Source organism: Pseudonaja textilis, chromosome 18, assembly GCF_049901715.1.
Source record: "Pseudonaja textilis isolate UNSWEBS1 chromosome 18, rPseTex1.2, whole genome shotgun sequence".
Classification (NCBI taxonomy): Eukaryota; Metazoa; Chordata; class Lepidosauria; order Squamata; family Elapidae; genus Pseudonaja; species Pseudonaja textilis.
Window position 1 is genome coordinate 2,756,559 of NC_142007.1, and position 19,542 is coordinate 2,776,100.

The 19,542-nt window shown below is 40.1% G+C and overlaps 2 protein-coding genes across 4 annotated transcripts in view; one reads left to right on the plus strand and one right to left on the minus strand.

Moving 5' to 3' along the window:
* The first annotated feature begins 1,565 nt into the window (after positions 1 to 1,565).
* Positions 1,566 to 6,239, plus strand: LOC148124457 (uncharacterized). Its single transcript, XM_087915016.1, has 3 exons — positions 1,566 to 1,681; positions 3,145 to 3,292; positions 4,361 to 6,239. The coding sequence occupies exons 1-3, from the start codon at positions 1,605 to 1,607 to the stop codon at positions 4,664 to 4,666; spliced, it is 531 nt and encodes a 176-aa protein (XP_087771142.1). The 5' UTR covers positions 1,566 to 1,604; the 3' UTR covers positions 4,667 to 6,239.
* PRKCZ (protein kinase C zeta) overlaps positions 6,070 to 19,542 on the minus strand; it is a 52,736-nt gene continuing 39,263 nt past the window's right edge. For all 3 annotated transcript variants that reach the window (XM_026715683.2, XM_087915015.1, XM_087915014.1), the window contains 10 exons: positions 18,606 to 18,794; positions 18,151 to 18,248; positions 15,730 to 15,816; positions 14,686 to 14,821; positions 14,507 to 14,594; positions 13,474 to 13,593; positions 12,486 to 12,565; positions 12,077 to 12,166; positions 9,921 to 10,036; positions 6,070 to 8,979 (listed from right to left, as the gene is read on the minus strand). In XM_026715683.2, coding sequence (XP_026571468.1) covers positions 8,892 to 8,979; positions 9,921 to 10,036; positions 12,077 to 12,166; positions 12,486 to 12,565; positions 13,474 to 13,593; positions 14,507 to 14,594; positions 14,686 to 14,821; positions 15,730 to 15,816; positions 18,151 to 18,248; positions 18,606 to 18,794 — 1,092 coding nt within the window. In that variant the 3' untranslated portion in view covers positions 6,070 to 8,891. The remainder of the gene's footprint in view (positions 8,980 to 9,920; positions 10,037 to 12,076; positions 12,167 to 12,485; positions 12,566 to 13,473; positions 13,594 to 14,506; positions 14,595 to 14,685; positions 14,822 to 15,729; positions 15,817 to 18,150; positions 18,249 to 18,605; positions 18,795 to 19,542) is intronic.

Consider the following 19,542-nt stretch of genomic DNA (forward strand, 5'->3'; position numbering starts at 1 on the left):
ACAAACCACAGGGAAAGAATCAGGGGAAAACACACCCTAGCACCATAATCCTACGCTTGTTTACTTAAAAATAAATTATGCTATAAATTTGCATGTTGTCTGCAGGACCAGAAAAGTAAATATTGTTATTGTCACTTCCACTGTTGCTATTCTAATGAACAAACAGAACACCCATTGTAATAATGATATAAATCTTACACCTGGGTCCAATATATGGGTTTGGCACATTGTGATCAAGGATTAATAGAGTAATAACAATTGTCATTATCATTAGGAACAGGAATATATGAGAGAATGGTAGCAATAAAAGCTACGTATTAACTTGAAAGTGAATTCCGCTATGTTTTTACATGAGTCATTATTATTAAAAAAAAATGTTGCTGCAAACATAGAAAAATTTTGTACGCCCGCTTATTTCAAATAAAACTCTCAGATTTAAGAATGGCCTGCTATAATTATTAATATATTTTTTAAGCATGAGTAGATTAACCTTTAAGCCCAGAGCTGCAAAACCAAAATGATTTGGGCTCTGCTCATTATATATATAATGACATTTGATGGCATTTAGTCTCGTTTGCATTTTTGTTTCTATTGACCTTTTGGTTTTTTTGTATTTTTAAGGGACCAAGTGTAGAAGGGTAGAAATCTTTGAATTTAGTCTGGGGTTTTATTTGTTTTTCTATTTTTATTTTTGCATTTTTATAGTACCTGGAAGTCACCAAGAACTTGTTAAATAGTGGTGGGGTAATAAATAAATAATAAAATAAAATAAAATAAAAGATAAAATGATTCCTTAGTAGTTTTTGTACAGTTATTTCCATGTTTTTATTTTGGTTCTAACCCAGAAAATGTTAGTCTACAACAAAGTAGAAGTCTAATAAATTCATAACATCGTATCATACATTCTATCACACCATAATCATGCATAATATAAATATATAATAGTATAGTATAGTGTCCTATCATAAAATATAAATATATACTATACTGTATTGTATCGTAAAATATATATACTATACTGTATAATATAAACAAATAGCAATATAATATATAATATAAATATTTGTCATAGATATAACATAAATATAAAGAGCACAGTATTTACTTTATACTGTGTATACTATATTGTAGTATTATATGTAGTACTATTTTGTACTGTACATCACATTGCAGCCTTACATACTGTATATTACATAATATATTTAATTTTTATTGTATCATATATAATACAATATACTAAACTATATTGTAACATAATGTAAAACATACGATACACGCACACACACACACACATATATATATATATATACACACACATACATACATTACTATAACAGATACAATATAAAATAAAATATAAAATAAAATATAATATAAAATATAAAATAAAATAAAAATGCTGTTCTGTACAATTAAAAGAATACAGTATAATATATATATATATATGTACATATACCATAGTAAAAAGGTAGAAAAATGCTGAGGTAATTTCAAGACCCCCGCCCACTCCAAGAGGCCCCGCCCACCGCGTACCCCGCGCCCTCAGCAGGCTCCTCCTCCTCCCGCGTACGCGCGTGCGCCTTTTCTTCCCGCCAGCGGAAGGAATGGCAGGGGTACCTCCGCGCGGCGGTGGGAAGCTGAGCCTGAAACGGCGGCGGGAGGACCGCGGGGGCGCCCCGGGGTGAGGCGGCGCCTGGGCGTGCGCGGGAGGGGAGGGGAGGGGGGGTATGTATATTTGATTTTATCTGTATTTTACTTTTGCATGTAACTCAAGGCAACCATCCAACCTGCTGCTCCTCCCTCCTCTTTTTCCCCGAGATGGGCTCCCTTCCTTCCTTTCTCCTTCCTTCCTTCTTTCTTCCTTCCTTTATCTTTCTTTCTCCCGGTCTGTTTTCCTTTCACACACTTTCCATTTGTCTTTTCTCTTTCACTTGGATTCTCTCTCCACTTTTTCTTTCACTGTATCCCTTTCTCCTCGTTTCCTTTTCTTCCTTTCTCCTTCCTTCCTTCCCTTCTCTTTTACCATCCTTCCACTTCCAGCCTTTCTTCTTCCTCTCTTTCACCTTTCACTTTTTACTTTTTGGCTTTTTCTCCTTCCTTTCCTTTCCTTTCCTTTCTCTCCTTCCTTCCTTCCTTCCTTTCCCCCCTCCTTCTCTTTTACGTTCCTTTTCTTTTTTTCACCCTTCTTCCTCTTACTTTCTTTCCTCCTCCTTTCCTTCTTCCTTCCCTCTTCCTCTTTCACCTTCTTCCTTTTTCACCCTTCTTCCTCTTCCTTTCTTTCCTTTCCTTCTTCCTTCCCTCTTCCTCCTTTTACCTTCCTTTTTTCACCCTTCTTCCTCTTACTTTCTTTCCTCCTCCTTTCCTTCTTCCTTCCCTCTTCCTCTTTCACCTTCTTCTTCCTTTTTCACCCTTCTTCCTTTCTTTCCTCCTTCTTCCTTCCCTCTTCCTCTTTCACCTTTCTTCCTCTCCCTCCCTCTTTCCTCTCCTTTTTGCCTTCCTCTTCCTCCTTCCCTTCCTCGCTTCCTTCCTCTACCTGCCCTCACCACACACAACCCATGATCCAATCTTGCAAAAAAGCCATCATGGGAGGGGCAAGACCTTTAAGACTTGTGGACTTCAACTCCCATAATATATTTAAATATATTTATAATATATAAATATAGCCCGTTCAGCTTCTCTCTGTTAGTGGTTTCTTGGATGCATCTATGCATTTTTTGGTAATAAAACGGGAGCTATTGACTTTTGCCAATATTTTTTTCAACATCCCAGCCTAATCCACATTCCTGAAGTTTTTTGGAAGTCTATCCAGATCTCACGACAAAAACTGGATTTATTTTTTTATAGTTGATTATTCTACTGTATACCTGAAATAACCCAACATAATGCTTATTTGTTTCTTTATCTTGGCAGTTTGAAGATATGTGGATTTCAAGCTACCAAGTTCAAGAAACACAGATATATAAGTAATTCAATATTTTGGTTATGTTTGATTCTAAAATTCCTAGAAGAATTAAACTTCTTGTTGTACCCTTAGAATTCTACAAACAAGGAAAATATAGAACTCTGTTTTACAAGCATTTTAAATTATAATCACTTTGTTCTGACAATGTGGAACTGTTAAAATTATACCCTTCTTTTCTGTAGGATATTTTCCACCAAAACTTCCTGGTTTGAAAATCAAGAACTGACCGATGCCGAAACTACATGGATTTCATTGCTGAGGACTGTGGATCCACATCTGAATCGATCAAGTTTAGAAAAATTTGTCAGCTTCCCAGAATTTCATCCCAAGGTAGTAGAAGGCAGTAATTGACACCGTCTTCAAAGAGAATATTTATAAAGTTAAGTCTTCCGTTTCCTGAATGTGGTCATGTTTAAATTTCCAGGGAGTTAAAAGTTTATTTGTTGTTGAAAATTAAAATATCAAATGCTTTTATCACAGGTAGATACAAGCAGGACAAGGGCAATAGGAAATAAATAAGTTTCAGACAATCTAGAGACAGAACTAAATAAGCCAACAGACATTGCCAAAGTCTTTACACATCTTGTTTGTTTGATTGATTTTTAATGGGGCCCAGATCTTTACACATCAAAACAGTCGTAATCAAAGATTCCAAAATATTAGCTTTTAATTGCCTGTTTATTTCATTGATGGAGGTTGACCAAGGACAAGAATATTTTAACGTTCACTGTAAGCAAGGCTGGTCAAAATAGAGGAAGGAAATTTAAATTTGTGTTGTGGTTCGCCAGCAGCAGTTGTAGACGGCAGCGGTCTCTGAGAACGAGGACTCGGATGAGGGGCCTGCATGTGATGCAGGGATGGGGCCAGGACTATCAGAGTGGGGTGCTGCCTTCAGAGCTTATGGAGGGCGGCAGCTGTGAGGAAGAGGACCCCGTGGAGCCTGTGCCCAGTGCGCGTGCACGCAGGGCTGCTCGAAGGAAAGAGCAGCTGCAGCAGCACGGGCAACTCGGGAGTAAGGCTGCAAGGTGACGGCTCCTCCCATAAGGGATAAAAGCCAGCCTTTGGGATTGGCTTCTTTGCAGGAAGCAAAGAAGTTCTTTCAACTCCAAGTTCTCATGGAAGTCCTGTCTGTTCTGGTTCCTATTTGGAGATTTTTAGTTTGGAATATTTCTCTGCAGTTAATCTTGTATTCTTTTCGTAACCTTGAAAGGGCTTGCTCTTATCTGGGACAATTAGTTTTAATGACCCTTGGCTGTGAATGAACAGAATTCACAGAGACGCAGTTAAAAGGTTTGCTTTTATATATACTTTGTGTTTTATTTGATTTGAACGAGGCTTGGGTCAGAACGATTTGTATAGCCATTGCTGTTAAAAGCTGACCCTTTCTTTCTGTTACAGAATTCTCAAATTGCAAATCCTCAGCCGTGTCTTGAAACATTTAATTGCGGGACGAAGACATTTGAATGGGTCCCACTTCCAGTTTATCACAGAGATTGGAAAACCGCAGATTCAGGAAGACGTCAAAACTCCGCGCCCGAAAAAATCATCCCCGCAGGTGAAAATGACCCAGAGGAGGCACCCAAAGCCATTTCCTTGGTTCCTAAGCAAAAATCTCAAACAGCCAAAGGATACAAGGTTGGAGATACAAAGGGTGGCATAAAATATTCTATTCGTCTGGAAGATGAAGGATTTGAGATGCGTTAGGCCACTCACCAAGATCGCCCGGGCATAATTCACTGGCAAATGTTCTGAACTCTCCCCCCAAAATTGAGTTTCAAACCCCATTGGTGGCCAAAAGAATCAATGTAGCATATCCAACTCACATAATACTACAGAAGTTCATCTTTCAGTGATTTTAAGAAATAAATGGGAGCTAAGTGCATCATCAATAAATTTGGAATAAAATTAACACTAATTGACCACTATGTGTTAGAAAGCAAGGGATGCCTGACAAAGGCATCTAATATTAAAATGTCTTGGATTTTTTTTTTTAAAATAATTTCAGGAGCTTTTTATTAGCACCAAACACGGCTGCGTACCCACTCAGGTTCCCCCCCCCACATTTAAATGTGAAGGGCAAAGCTGTCCCCCCCCCTTACATCAATGTGAATGAATCATCAACCAGATAAATAGAAAACCTGTGAAGAATTTTTTTATAAGTAATCGGTTGGCATTAAGTGCCAGCTCTAAAAGCAGCGGGAGAAGTTGACTCATACGTTCCAATAATTTTTTTTGCAAGGGAATAAATCGAAACACTCAATTTTTGGAATGATAATGGGTAGGAATGAAGCAAAAAATAATAATTAGCCAAAGTTCTATATCCAACAACAGATTTAGAAATTAGTCGACCCCATTTACCATGTAGCCCCATTAAAAAAAATCAAACAAGATATTTTCTGTCTCAAACTAAAGGAAGAATGCGGTGGAAGAATTAGCAGTTACCTGAAAATATAATAGATTTGCGTATTAGGAGATAGTTACTTTATCTGTAGATCAAATTATCTCAGTTGTTTCCAACTCATTCCAGGGTTTTTTTTTCTTTGCTAAAAACTTATTTGAAAACAAAGATGATATGTTAACCAAAGCATAATATAGAAGACAGATGAGTGGTGACATTTGGGGGGGAAAATCTACAAAACCCTTAAGGATCCCTTAATGTTTCATTAGCTATTCTTTCTAGACTCAGCGATATAATTCTAACATTTTGATCACATGACCATGGGGATGACACAAATGTGTGAAAAACCTCTCATTTTTCACTTTCAGTCCCTTTTTTTCATTGCTGTAACTTTGAATGGTCACTAAACAATTATGAGTTGAGGATTACCTGTACAGTGAAATTTTGATGGGTACTTTATTATGTAGACCTGCAAAGGAAAGAAAAGTGGTTTTCTTTTTGTGAATATATTTGAATAACTTTGGAGGAATTGAGTCTATATCATCAGCTTGTTGGAATTAAAAGGAAAAGTGTCAAAAAAAAATCACAATGTTAAAAGTATAGTTTCACCTTAGCAAACTAAACACAACTGCACTAACAGCTCTTAATTTCATGCAGATTGAATGAAGCCACCTTTGCGCAGTTATAGAGAAATACAAATTCTTGTAAAGTAACTTAAGAGTTCGTCTTTGAACTCTGTTTTTATTATAATAATTCTTCCCAGACAGTTTGACGAGATCAACTCTGTTTAAAGAGAGCAAATGCAACAAAAAGATTTGGTGTGCAGAATGTATGGAACTGAAAACATATTAATAAAACATGATAATCCATCTGAAGAAAGTATATTATTTTTGCTTAATGAAAACAGTTGGAATATTTTCATTAAAGTCTTTAATAGATGTGCAAGAATATAAATGGTCTTAGCTGTTTAACTGGTTAGGATACCATCTTTTGCACAAATAAAACTGGCCAAAGATCTCAACTAGTTAATTATACAAAACTACAAGAACATATTGACTGTTTTACAATCATTAAATTAGCTAGAGTGTTTTTCATTTACATTTCATTTACATACTAAGACAATGATATCGTTACCAGCTCCATTTGCAATATATTAAGGATTTTTTTTTTAAACCACACATTTAATTACATCCTTCATTTTTCTTTAATTTATAAAACAAGAACTTTATATAAAAAAATTTCCCCTTCATCATGGACAGAACATTATACATTGCACACGAGCAGCAACCGACTTGTAACCAGTAACTTATTTGGCAACACAGCAACATTGTAAAATGCCTTAAATTGTAAATAAATCAAGGACTTGGGTTTTTTTTTTCTTTTTGATGCCTGGGACCAAGTGCGTATCTAGTCCTGCTTTGATGTTTGGACAGTATACAAAGTTCGGAGCAAAAGTATTCTCGCGGTTTTTGCAAACCCTTTGCCCCAGAATCTGATGGCATCTGATTCAGTCACATGACCTGCAAAAACCAGCTGCTCAGCTGTAAATTGAAGGGGAAGAGAAAGAGAGACAGCAGTGAGAGAAATACTGAATTTGTCACCGAGAAGGAAGAAAGGTAAAAAGTAGGATATTCGTTTTCAAGCTTCGCTTCAAAAGCAAAGTAGCTTGTTTATTTAAATCCTGAGCACCGGCGGAAAAACAAAAATAGTTCTAGCTGAATTATTAAGTGCTGGTTAGAACAGACTTAAGAATCTTGCTTGGGGGGAGCGGGGGAAACGGCCGAGTTTTAAGAAGTCGGCCTGGGAGTGCTAATGTTTTGTTACCATGTATGTGCTTTCATTAGTGGCCAAGCTAAGGAGAGAATCCAAAAACGAAATTTAATCAATGGTTCTTGTCCAGATTTGTCCCACCCTTCCCAGTTTGGCCATCTTAACCCTAGCATCTTATCTTATGGCTGCGGATGCAAGGGAAGTCTGCACAGCAACCAATGCAATGTTATATCCTGAGAAACCTAGACTGAGTCATTTGATATCTAACCAAGGTATGACATTAATGGGATTTTTTTTCCTATCTGCCATTATAATGGATCCCTCAGAGTCAATCTGACTTTTTTTTTTTAAACCTTATTCTCCAAAACCACAATCGACCCAACGGTATTCAGAAAGGGTTACGGTATTAGATTAGCAATATGTACTAGTTCAATCTGAATTTTCTTTAAATTCCAAAAATTGACAAGCAGTTATCTCAATGAAACACCCCACAGTTCTCTGAAGAGGAAATAATGGACATTTTAATATCCAGGTAATTTTTTTTTTTATCTGTGGTCGCCTTTCCCATTCACTAAATTGCTGTTTTGATTGGGTTTCATTTACCAAAACAATCTCTAGGAGAACTAAACATTTCAAAGCTATCATTTTTAAATAGGAGATGTGCTTTATCAGAAAAAAATATGTATGTAGATGGATATCCTAGAATTCTTTTTTTTTTCCTCAAAAATTTTAAGGCTAAGATCTATTACATTTCCATTGATCCTTCTGAATATTGCATTGATAAAAATATTATTCAAAAATCTAGTATACAACATAAATCATTGTAGGCACTGCTCAAGTATTTTCATAAATCCACCATGTGCAAATTTAAATTTTCTGATGAGATTTTGGTAGTGTATATATTTTTTTTCTCCCACGTTCAGCATAATCCAGAATGTTTAGATGCTAAATTCTAATTTTTGGAATTGTTATTGCTAAGATTCTTGTCCACTCTGAGACCACGATTAATGTTAGATAGCAGCTGTTAGTTGTAGGTTCCATGTGTAAAATACTTTTTTGTTTTGTTTTTCAATAACCAGAAACTTACAGGGTTCATCAAAGGTTCCAAAAATGGAATAATTTAATGTAGATTATCCATTTAGGCACTTAAATACTGTACCCAAATTTGTTAACCTTGCTAATAAAACACAATTCCTTTCTATTTATTTAGCAAGTGTGCGTACATGTGTGCCTACACAGATGTGAATGTACACACACACATACAGACCCACGCACACACCAAGACATGTACAGTAGGATAGGTACCACTTGTGAGAAAAGGCATCTAAAATTAAGCTTCAACACCACAAGCAATTGTATTCTGGATGTTTGACTGTTTTATAGGAGGCTGTTGCATGGAAAGGTTTGTTCGAAGTAGTCTATTTTTTTCAGCGTGATCTGGAATCTCTTCCCAAGGATGCAACCAACCGTCACTGACCTCTTGTTGAAGCAGGCACGGAGTGCGGATTCCATGAAGCCAGCTCTGCCAATTCCCTCGGACTTAAAAAAAAAAAAAAAAAAAAAAGAGGAAGCCACCCACCCGAATCACGTTATCTTGATTTTTTTTTTTTCTCGATGGCCATTTTATCATTTGGTCTCCATTCAAAACCTCATGGTGACCCGGTCCCAGCCTTGCATGCATATACTGTAGTTCAGGATTAAATGTCCAAGTGCATTCATTCTTCTTTTTTTTTTTTTCCCCCGCTCCTCTGTGCCTCTTTCTCATACCGTTTCCTCGGTTGATAGCATCAATGGATTAATATATTCAAATCCTTCAAACTCCGACTGGTCTATTCTTTTTATTACGTCCCTGGAGACAGAAAGGAGAAGAAGAATTAACGCTCGTCCTGTAATGTCTTATTGAAGGCCTGCAAACTGAATGGGCAAACACGGTCAAAATGAAACAGGGTGGGGGAAAAAACCCATGTTTTCTTTGCAATAACCAACGTTTGTGGGTCTGCGTGCTTCAGTTTTCGGGGTCAAGCAGTGAGACTGACGGGAAATACAGGGAGTCCTCAACTTACATCCGCAACTTTTTGTGGCTGAGACATTTGTTAAGTGAGTTTTGCCCCATTTTACAACCTTTCTTGCTGCAGTTGTTAAGGGAATCACCGCAGTTGTTAAGTCACATGGTGGGAAAATGTGATGACCCAAAGGGGCGTGGCACAAAGGCAATACAGTCAGATAATAAGTAGGAGCCCCTTTGTTAGCTCCAACCTCACATCCTCCACAGAGAAACCCTATAATTCTTTTACAAATCCTCAAATTCCCTCCATTCAGAGTTTGGACCCGGCGTACTTCTGAAGAACTATTTAAACAGGCAGAGGATCGGGGAGAACATTTTGTAGAAGAAGACCCGGCAAGCCACCAGGGACTTCGCAATGACAAGGAAGTGAAACAAATTTCCTGCCAATTTTCCGGGGGGGGGGGAGGAGGAGGGGGGGGGCAGAGTCCTAACCAGAAGAACTCTTCCGTTACAGAAGAGATGGCCTTGCGACATGGTGGCTGTCCCTTTACTGAAAAGGTTTAAGGTGGACAGCAATTCCTGCCTTGGGAAACGTTGGGACTAGAACAGTGTTTCTCTAGCAACTTTAAGCTGCAAGGACCTCAGCTCCCAGAATTCCTGGCTGGGGGATTGTGGGAGTTGAAGTCCGCGCCGTTTAAAGTTGCTAAGGTCGAGAAACGCTGCACACCGCATAGCCCCAAGGTTCTTTCCCCTTCTAGGATTCGATGCTAAACGACGACGCTTACTCATCATCTGGAGTTAACTGCACAGGTTCACTGGTGAACTGGGTATCAAAGTTATCCAAGCCGTAATCATCCGTGATCTGAGGCTGAAAGGGCGGGGTGGCCTGCTTCTTCTCCAGCTGAGTTGAGGGGAGGAGGGGAAAAAGAGAGAGAGAGAAGAGATGTGTTGCTTAAAAGACACATACATTCACCCCCAGTTAGTTACCCATCGTGTAGTCAACAAAAGGCATTTCCAAGGCCACGGTTGGGCGTTTTCTAAGTTTGTCCTTGTCTTCTGTGGACCCTTTCTGACCAAGGTGGAGGATGAGCCAGAAACAGGCTGTGTCTCTATACCCAAGTCTTCACATCTTTAATGTTGTGGTTTGCCTGCAGATGGCACTGGAATCGGACAGTGGGGAAGAACGGGGACCAGTCTGGGAATCTGGGGAGGACTCGGACGAGGGTCCTGCATCCGATGCAGTGGTAGGGCCAGGACCATCTGGGAGTGGGGTGCTGATTCCGGAGCCTTTGGAGTCTGGCAGCAGCGAGGTAGAGGAATGAGGGGAGCCTGTTCCCAGTGTGCATATGCGCAGAGCTGCTAGAAGGCGACAGCAGCTAAGACAAAAGGGGCAACTCGGGAGTAAGGCTTGGAGGTGATTGGCCCTCCCATAAGATATAAAGGAAGTGCAAAGGGACAGGAAACTTTGCAGGAAGCAACGTTTGGATTCAACCTTGAAGCTCTGTGTGGACTTTATACTTCGGTTGGGTTTTTACAGTTAATTTGGCACTTTAGTTGTTGGCAGCAATTCAAAGGAGAGAAAGGTGAGTGCTTATCTCGAGAGACTGTTTTGGACTCATTACAGGCTGGGAATGAACATAATTCCCAGTGTTGAAATAAAACAGGAGTTGTTTGGACTAAGCATGTGCTTAATTACGGTCTCGGGAAGCCTGGGTCAGAACATTTAGGGCTGCATCTGTGAAGTCAATACCTAGGAAAATGTACGCGAATCCATCGTGTATTCTTAAGGAGCATTGAAACTGGTTTGTGCAGGCTTGGAATGAAGGCTGAGAGTCTGCCAATGCCAGTGTGTAATTTGAATAAGCGACAAGGCCTTCATGACAGTTTGTCATTTAGCACCTGCTGACTCTGTCTGTCTCGGGGGGCGGGGGGGGCAGTGGCTGTCCTGTTTTACCCTTGAAATAGAGAGTGCCAGATTCAGGGTCATCTAAGCTGAGTGAGGATCTGTAACCATGGATTTCTTCTAACCCTATCTAGACACATGACATTGGCTCCTTGTTGACCTCCTCCTGTCAAAACTGGCTTTGAAAGAGGACAGGGGAATTTGGATCCTCCTTATTCTTGAACTCAACACAAGCAAATGCATCAAGTCAGGAACAAATAACAATGGCTTGAGGTCACATCTTGGGTGGCTTCCGGACATCAGCCAACAAAACAGAAGCACACAATAATTCTGATTTCTGCGCCGACTTAGATCTTGTTGACAAGTTCTCCAGTTGTCTTAGAACATGGGTCTCCGAACTTGGCAACTTTTAACATTTGTGGACTTCAACTCCCAGAATTCCCTGGCCAGCACGGTTGTTTTAAGGAATTCTGGGAGTTGGAAGTTCCCAAATCTTAAAGTTGCCAAGTTTGGAGATCCTTGTCTTAGAAGGTCAGGTGCCATCCCAAAGCAGATCTGAGGGGAGTGTGGAGGGACAGGGAATAAGGGGATGTGAAACTCCCTCAAAAAGGAAGTAGCAGTAGATTTGCCTCCTCTGGGAGCCGGTTGTATGGATATGCAAAGATTTAGGTTGGTTTGTTGCGGGTCTAATTGAGCAACCATAATGATAAAACCAAATGGACCACTCCATATTATGGTGTATTGTATTATGGTTCGTTAGAAATGGCCACTGTAAGCCTGATATAGAATGGTGTTTGAACCAAGTTATAGTTCCTCACTCATTCTGCTAGGTCTCCAGTGATGCTAATAGTTACATTATCTCTTGCTTCTTGTTGTTCTCACACGAACGATGTAAACCATCTTCACGGCAGCATCAGAGGTGATGGTATTATGATACATGTGACATCACTTGCCTCTCCCATTAAGTGACACGCAAAAGAATGTCTCAGATACACAGGCACAGGTACAAGGAGGGGGAAAAAAAGCGAAATGCTTTACCAGATCCCAGTCTATGCTGCGAAAAAATGTGTGTGACTTGATTTCAGAAAATCCCGTTTGGGGTTGGCATCCGAGCCTCTCTTTGGGATCCTAGGAGGAAGAATGAAATTAATTTTCCCACAACTAGAAAACGACAGGTTTGTGAGGCCAAAGGCTGAAGACAAGTTTCTTTAAAAATAAATTTGCCTTTATCAAACAAATCATTATGTTCATCTAGCAATTCTGTCTCCCTATTTTTTTTCACTTTACAAGGTACAGAACAAAATACAGAAGAATTATCTTAGTCTATTTTGCCCTGGTTCACACACTGTTCAAGGTTTAATGAATAAACCACAGGGTCAACAGAAGGCACCAAGAGTCAAAAAGTGCTTTTGTGGGGGAAAAAAAAGACAAAATATTGTAGACCTACCTTATTTAAAAACCCTTTCAAAACATGAGAGGCCTTAACAGAAAGGAATCTTGGAATTCGGATTGGTTTTTCAAGGATAACTGTTAAAAAATGTTTTGGAAAGAGAAAACATTATATTCCCCAATAAATCGGTATAGTAATTATTTTAAGTCTGTGTTAAAATACAACACAATTTCCTCTCCACCCCTGTTTAACAGACTATTAAATAGAACGTTTCGCCTGTTATATTGAGGTTACTGCAAGTGACATTGTTTATGTCAATTGTGTAATTACTCAAATTTTGGAAACTGACACAGATCACATAAATTCAGATTTAATGGGTAGTGAGATTCTACTGTATATTAAAATTTATATTAACATAGATCATGTAGATGAATAAATTGATAAATCTGTCTCCAAGGAGGCAGGGCTGTAATTGGTGAAGAGAACGTATCCAGATTAAATAAGGAAAAGACATTAGTAAACTACAGGGGTTTTTTTATATTAAAATTGGGTTGAAATGGATTCTGTGCTCTACACACATTTAATAAAAGGGGGCTAACCTATTCTCAAAGCACCTGAGAGTGGGACAAGAAGTAACAGATGCAAACTTATCAAGGAGAGATCCAACCTAGAACTAAGCAGAAATTTCCTGACAGTGAAAACAATTAATCATTAGTAGTTGTGGGTGCTCCAACACGGAGGTTTTTAAGAAGAGACTGGAGATCCATTTGGTTCAGAATAATATAGCGTCTCCTACTTGAACAGCTAGAATTTCAACAGGAGGTGCTTCCTAGAATATAGACATTTGAACCTTTTGATAAATCTTTCAGGAGTTTGTCAGCTGAATGTCTATCAAGCACTTCAGTAGGAGGCTCCCTTTGAAGTCTATGCAGAATCCAAAAACTAAACCATAACCAGATACCTCTCTTAATTAATGGGACTATGTCTATATTAGCCTGTTAACTGTAGGATGCTAATCTGTCAGTCTCGTTACATAAAAAAATACCTTGGAAGAGGTAATCTTCAGTGTTCATATCTGGATTGTCGGTAATAATATCAAAAGGAGATCTTCCAGCCATCATTTCAAACATGAGGACACCAAGGGCCCACCAATCCACACTGAATCCTGTAAAGAACACGTTAGAAAAACGTGTTTTCAATAAAAGATTTCAGGTGACTGTTACTGCTTTAATATACAGAACAGCACTTAAGGATTAGACAGAGTCATTGATTGAGGTAGGTGGCTATAGGAAAGAGAGAGAGAGAAAGAGGCAGAGGGAGGGAGGGAATGTAGGAAGGAAGGAAGGAAGAAAAGAAAAAGGAAGGAAGGAAAGAAAGAAAAAGAAAGAAAAGAAAAGAAAAAGAAAGAAAGAAAGAAAGAAAGAAAGAAAGAAAGAAAGAAAGAAAGAAAGAAAGAAAGAAAGAAGAAAGAGACTCTTCAGAGAAGATTTTAGTGGTGTACAAGGTGTGTGTGTGTGTGTGTGTAATGGAGAACATAAAAACAACCAGAACAAAAAAATTAATTCAGATGTCCTGCGTTGTCCCTTTGTAACAGTGCCATTAACGATTGCTTCAAAACAACAGGATAAATTTAAGAATTTACTTTGGAATCGTTTAAAAATTCACATCCAATGGCAGGTGGCCCGTTTTGGATGCAGGTAAGTGCAGGGCCCCTTGTAGAGGCTCTGGGAGGTCGAAAAATGGCCCTCCCAGAAGTTCTGGTAGGCCACGCCCACCATGGCCACACCCACCCAGCAACCGGGGCAGAGAACCGGTTGTTGGTATTTTTGCATCCCACACTCCATCACACAAAGAGCGGAGGCAGGCCAGTTTCTCCATCCTCCTCCATTTTGAACACTGCTCCACTCTTTTCTTCTCCAGAACATAATAAGGAACCCAGAGATGCTTCCGTTGAGTCCGACCTCTGCTTAACGGCGTAAAGACACTCAACACAAACAGCGCATCTGTGATCACTCCGGATGAGAAGACTTTACACTTTGCGGTCTCTACATCATTACACGCTCTACATAGCAACTCACCGTATTCTTCTCCTCGGAGAATCTCCGGAGCGATGTAATTTGGCGTTCCGCAGAAAGTGCTCGTCGTGTCGCCGGGGCCCAATCCTTCCTGCAAAAATGAAATGATTGTAGGAGAAAAATGGTTTTGGAGGAGTCCCCTTTCAGACCAAGAGGGGGATTGATCCAAGGACTCGATTTACCTTACACATGCCATAATCTGTTAGCTTGATGTGGCCCTCTGTATCCAAGAGAACATTATCCAGTTTTAAATCTCTGTAAATGATGCCTCTCTCGTGGAGGAAGTTGAGAGCAATGCAGATTTCAGCAGCATAAAACCTGAAGGGAAAATGTAATTTCACTCCTTTGGCAGCAGGGCAATTTAACAGTTGGCTATACATTTCAGTTATCTGCAAGCTTTCAATGCTGCCACAGTAGCAGGTGAGATCATTGAGGCCCATGTAGGTGTTGAGGCACAGCAGTGTGCTGCTTGCGCCCCCTTCAGGATCTACACCTCTACTACATTCTAGTCCAGCTACACTGCAGAAGTTCTTCAAGGGCAGTGGTACCTTGGTACACATTGTTTGATTAGTTCTGGGAGGCACGATAGTACCAAAGTGATGAGTAACAAACAAATTTTTTCTCATAAGGTACAATGTAGTGAGTCACAAGGCAGCCGACAGCAGCAAGTTCTAGCTTGGGTGTTGAGTACCAGACAATGAGTATTGGGGCAAAATGTTCACATCAAAAGGTGTTGAGTACCAAATTCGATGAGTTTCAAAGCAGTTGAGCACCTAGGTACCACTGTACAGCGAACCTGCCTCACTTCTTTAGCGTGAGATAGTATGTCTGGATAATAGCTAGCTCTCACTTTAAAAGACAACCTGGTAATCTCTTGGTATCTTCTTATACACAGCCTATAGGCTAAGAAACTTCTTCAGATGTCCTCACAGCAATAACTTGGCTGTATTTAAAACAAATAGAGGTCAACATGCCGCAGCAAGGAACTGCATCAGTAGCAAGAGGACGAAGGACTGCAATCTTTCCTCTTGCAATTGAGAGATTAGCGAGAGGAAAAAAACCTAAGGAAATTGTAAATTGTTTTGGCTGGCATTCACACACTTCTAGTAGAGCTGGAGAGAGAGGGAGGGAGGGAGAGAGGGAAGGGAGGGAAGGAGGAAGGAAGGAAAGAAAGAAAGAAAGAGGAAGGAAGGAAGAAAAAGAAAGAAAAGAAAAGATCATACTACCTTGCGTGTTCCTCTGGAAGCTTCCTTTGCCGTTGCATATGAAACATGAGGTCTCCTCCATTCACATATTCTATAACAAGAAACAACCTGAAAATAGAACGCACAACTTCTGTTAGTCAGCAGACTGTCTGTAGAGAGCGGGTGGGAGGGAGGGAACAGACAAAATATTGTGTCGCTGCTAACGTGCTGCAAACACCACCCTTGTTGTGTGTACGTCCGAATGAATCTTGTGTGTACTTCATAATGTTTCACTTCTCATCCAAGGAGCTTCTTCAGTTCCGACTGAAGTTTTGAAGGACTGAAGTAAGAACTGAAGAAGCTTCTTGTGACAAGAAGAAAAACCTCTTCAAGGAAAAACCAAGAAAGTCCAGTTGCCTCTTGAAAAAGCATTGTCTTTGATTCTCTGTTCTCTCCTTCTCAATTTGAATCTTTGTCAATGGTCATTAGAAAGATGGACATTTCCCTGCCCCAAAGATCAAGCCCAGTTGTAAAGGATGTTTGCTGAAACTTCAGAAATTAAAAATAACAATCCAGTAACCAGGAACCTTTTAACTCAGACCAGTCTCAAGGCTATTTACAAATTAGCTATTTAGGGAAGGGTTTTCTAAGCCTCAGAAGCTACACAATGTGAGATAACTAAGGATATTCCTTTTTTTTTTAAACTAACAAGAAATAGTTCCTTTGAATGTTTTGAGTACGTGGTTTAAAAGAAAAAACCCTGAAGTTTTCAGCTAGTGCAGGCAAGGAGGAAAAACCCATTAGAGAGAGAGAGAGAGAGAGAGAGAGAGAGAGAGAGAGAGAGAGAGAGAAAAGCAGCAGCTCAAATTTACTACACTCCTAAAAGAGCCAAAATTGTTTATCCCTCTAGATGATGCTACCCTGATGTAATAGAAGTTCCCCATTAATAAATAAACATTCTCACACGGCATGCCAAGCAGCCTCTAAAGGAGAAATAACTAAGAGCCTTTTAATTGTCGGCATTGCTAGCCACTTTGGTGATTTGTTAAATGTGCACAATGGGTCTTTAAAGCCTTTGTTTTGGGATCAACAGATCAATCAAGTTACTGCTAGCCTCCCTTGGGCTAAAAGGAGAAATGCTAAATGCAGTTCCAAATGGTCCTCCTTCTCTTTCTGAACAGGTCGGGGCTGTTGATCCATCACTGGCTTCTGGGGACAAAGCAGAGCTGGCTTCATGGAGAGAGAGAGAGAGAGAGAGAGAGAGAGAGAGAGAGAGATAGTCCTTCTGGCTACTTCTAGGGTGTCCTTGCTCCGTAATTGGGAGGTCTAGTTGACCTTGACTGATTATCACCAAGAAAAGGAGGGTCAGACAAGGTTAGTGCTTGGAATGGAAGACCACCAAAAACTAAGCCTAACCTGAAGGGGACTATCAACTCATAAAACATTTTGTATACGCATTTTATAGTTGACAATAGAAAGAAGGGGTGGGGGGTGGGGAATTTCAAATAACAGGCAGCAGTGTGGAATCAAAAATACATTCCATTCATATTTTCTTCAAAGACTGATTAGACGACTGAAGCTTCTGCCTCGCAAAAATCTAACTGGAGAGCATGATTGATGACTCTTGGCTATGGACATTTTTCTTTGGAGGTAGAATGTTAACTTCAAATAAATCTTTTTTAGTTTTGGGAGTGTGACTCGAGGCTCGTGATTTAATTGGAGTAACTGCCGGAATCCTGACAGGGACCTTCTCAACTCTCTCCAACAGGACTAATTTAGTGCGGACTCTTCCTGCCAGAGAAAAACTTATGGGCCCCTTGGTGTGTTTCATTCCCCAACTAGGTAACATTATCAGTGATGAGTTGCCTAGTTGGGTAATGAAACACCTGCAAGAAGATGACCAAGCTCAGAGAGCACCAAGGACCCCGCCGTTCAACCCTGAGCTACAAAGACTCTAGAACAGGGGTCTCCAACCTTGGTGACTTTAAGACCTGTGGACTTCAACTCCCAGAATTCCTCAGCCAGCTTTGCCAAGGTTGGAGACCCCTGGTCTAGAAGACACTACGCATGAAGTCCTTCATATAACCCTGCCTCCAAAGCAACTGAGATCACAGGCTCATTCTTGGATCATCTCCAGGACAGGGGGAGAGCCAGAAGCTCTGAAAGATGATATCATGCTAGACACAAGCATTGCTTTCCAGAAGAAAAACATTACCCCACATAAAAGATCCGATTCTCTTTGGACCTACCAGCCTTCCTGACCAGGAATAGCTCACGACTCGGTCAGTTCACTAACAAATGAAGCCTTTCCCAGCCCTCGTGTCATGTCAAAAAACAGAAGCACATGCATTCTTCAGGGCCCCAACACGCATGTCCATCAAGATCCAGACAAGGAATATTTCAGGTTTGTTTGGGGTTTTTTTTTTTTTTGTAAAATAAAAAGAAGAGGATCTGCTTACTTACCGACTTGTCGTTTGAAAACAAGAATGTAAGCCAACTAGAAAAGGGTTATTGGATGCCTGCTCAAACACATGCTTTTCCGTTTGCACCCAATCAATATCCTGAAAGAGAGTAATCGGAGAATCCAAAGGGATGCTATAAAACAGGCTGCTAACACCAAAGGCCACACACTAACGCACACACACACACACAGACCCTCAAAAATTTTAATAAACATTCATAAAGTCCAGTCATAGATTTCTCATTCCTCTTACAATCTTTTTTTTTTTAATCTTCCTATATATATTATTTCGCTTTTTTGGGTGGGTCTGGTCAAAATAATAACTGTTTTATGTTGGGTTTTGGCAAAGGCTGGAAGTTTTAATCATATTAATATAGATTTCCCCCCCCTCCCCCCACCTTAGAATCCAGGAGGCTCAACGAGGTTAGGCTTGTGATGTGTTGAAGCAGCTTCTTACCTCATCGTCGTGAACCAATTCCTTCTTTACGACTTTCATTGCATAAATTTGATCGTTCTTTTTTAACCGCACTAAAAGAACTTTGGCATAGCTTCCTCGTCCGATGACTCTGATCAGATCGAAGTCCTGAAGGCCAAGACCCTGGGAGATCTTGATTCCATCCATTCCGTCAATAACTGGCTTGAGTTCCTACATGAGGAAGTATGGAAGACAGCACATTACAAAGTTCCCACCCTCTTTGCAATCAGAAAGGGAAGACAGACCATAGAATAATGGGGTTAGAAGGGAGCTTGGAGGTCCTCTAGTCCAACCCCCTGCTCAAGTAGGAGACCCTATATTATTCCGGACAAATGACTAGTCATCTCTTCTTGATAACCTCCAGTGATGGAACACTCACAATCTCAGGAGGTAAACCATTTTATTGATTAACTGTTCTCATGATCAGGAAATCTCTCCTTAGTTCTAGGTTGGATCTTTCTTTAATGCTACTTCTTCTCTTGCCCTCGGGTGCTTTGGAAAATAGGTTGACTCCTTTTTCTTGGTGGCGACCCCTCATATGGGAGGAGATCAACCAACAGTTATAGAACAATGTGGGGAACTACTCAAAAAACTAGAAGCCGTTCTTGGAATAGAAATTTGTACTGAAGGCAGAAACAACATGGACAACTCTAGCAAAGAAGATTTGGATGGAGGTTCCTTCTCTGGGTCATGGTGTTGAAGATGAGTTCTTTGGGAACACGTTTACTTTCTAAAGTTCTTGGTACTCTCAGAAGCCAAGTGAACTCTAAGACTGATGGAAAACATTTCCACTTGGGAAGCTAAAACTTGTCAAGAAAGAGACACAACTGCCCCTGTGCCAGCAAAGCTTAACAAATCAGCTGTTACGGGGTTCTTGATGCTCTCCGAGCTAGACGCGCTCTCTCTCTTTCTCTCTCTC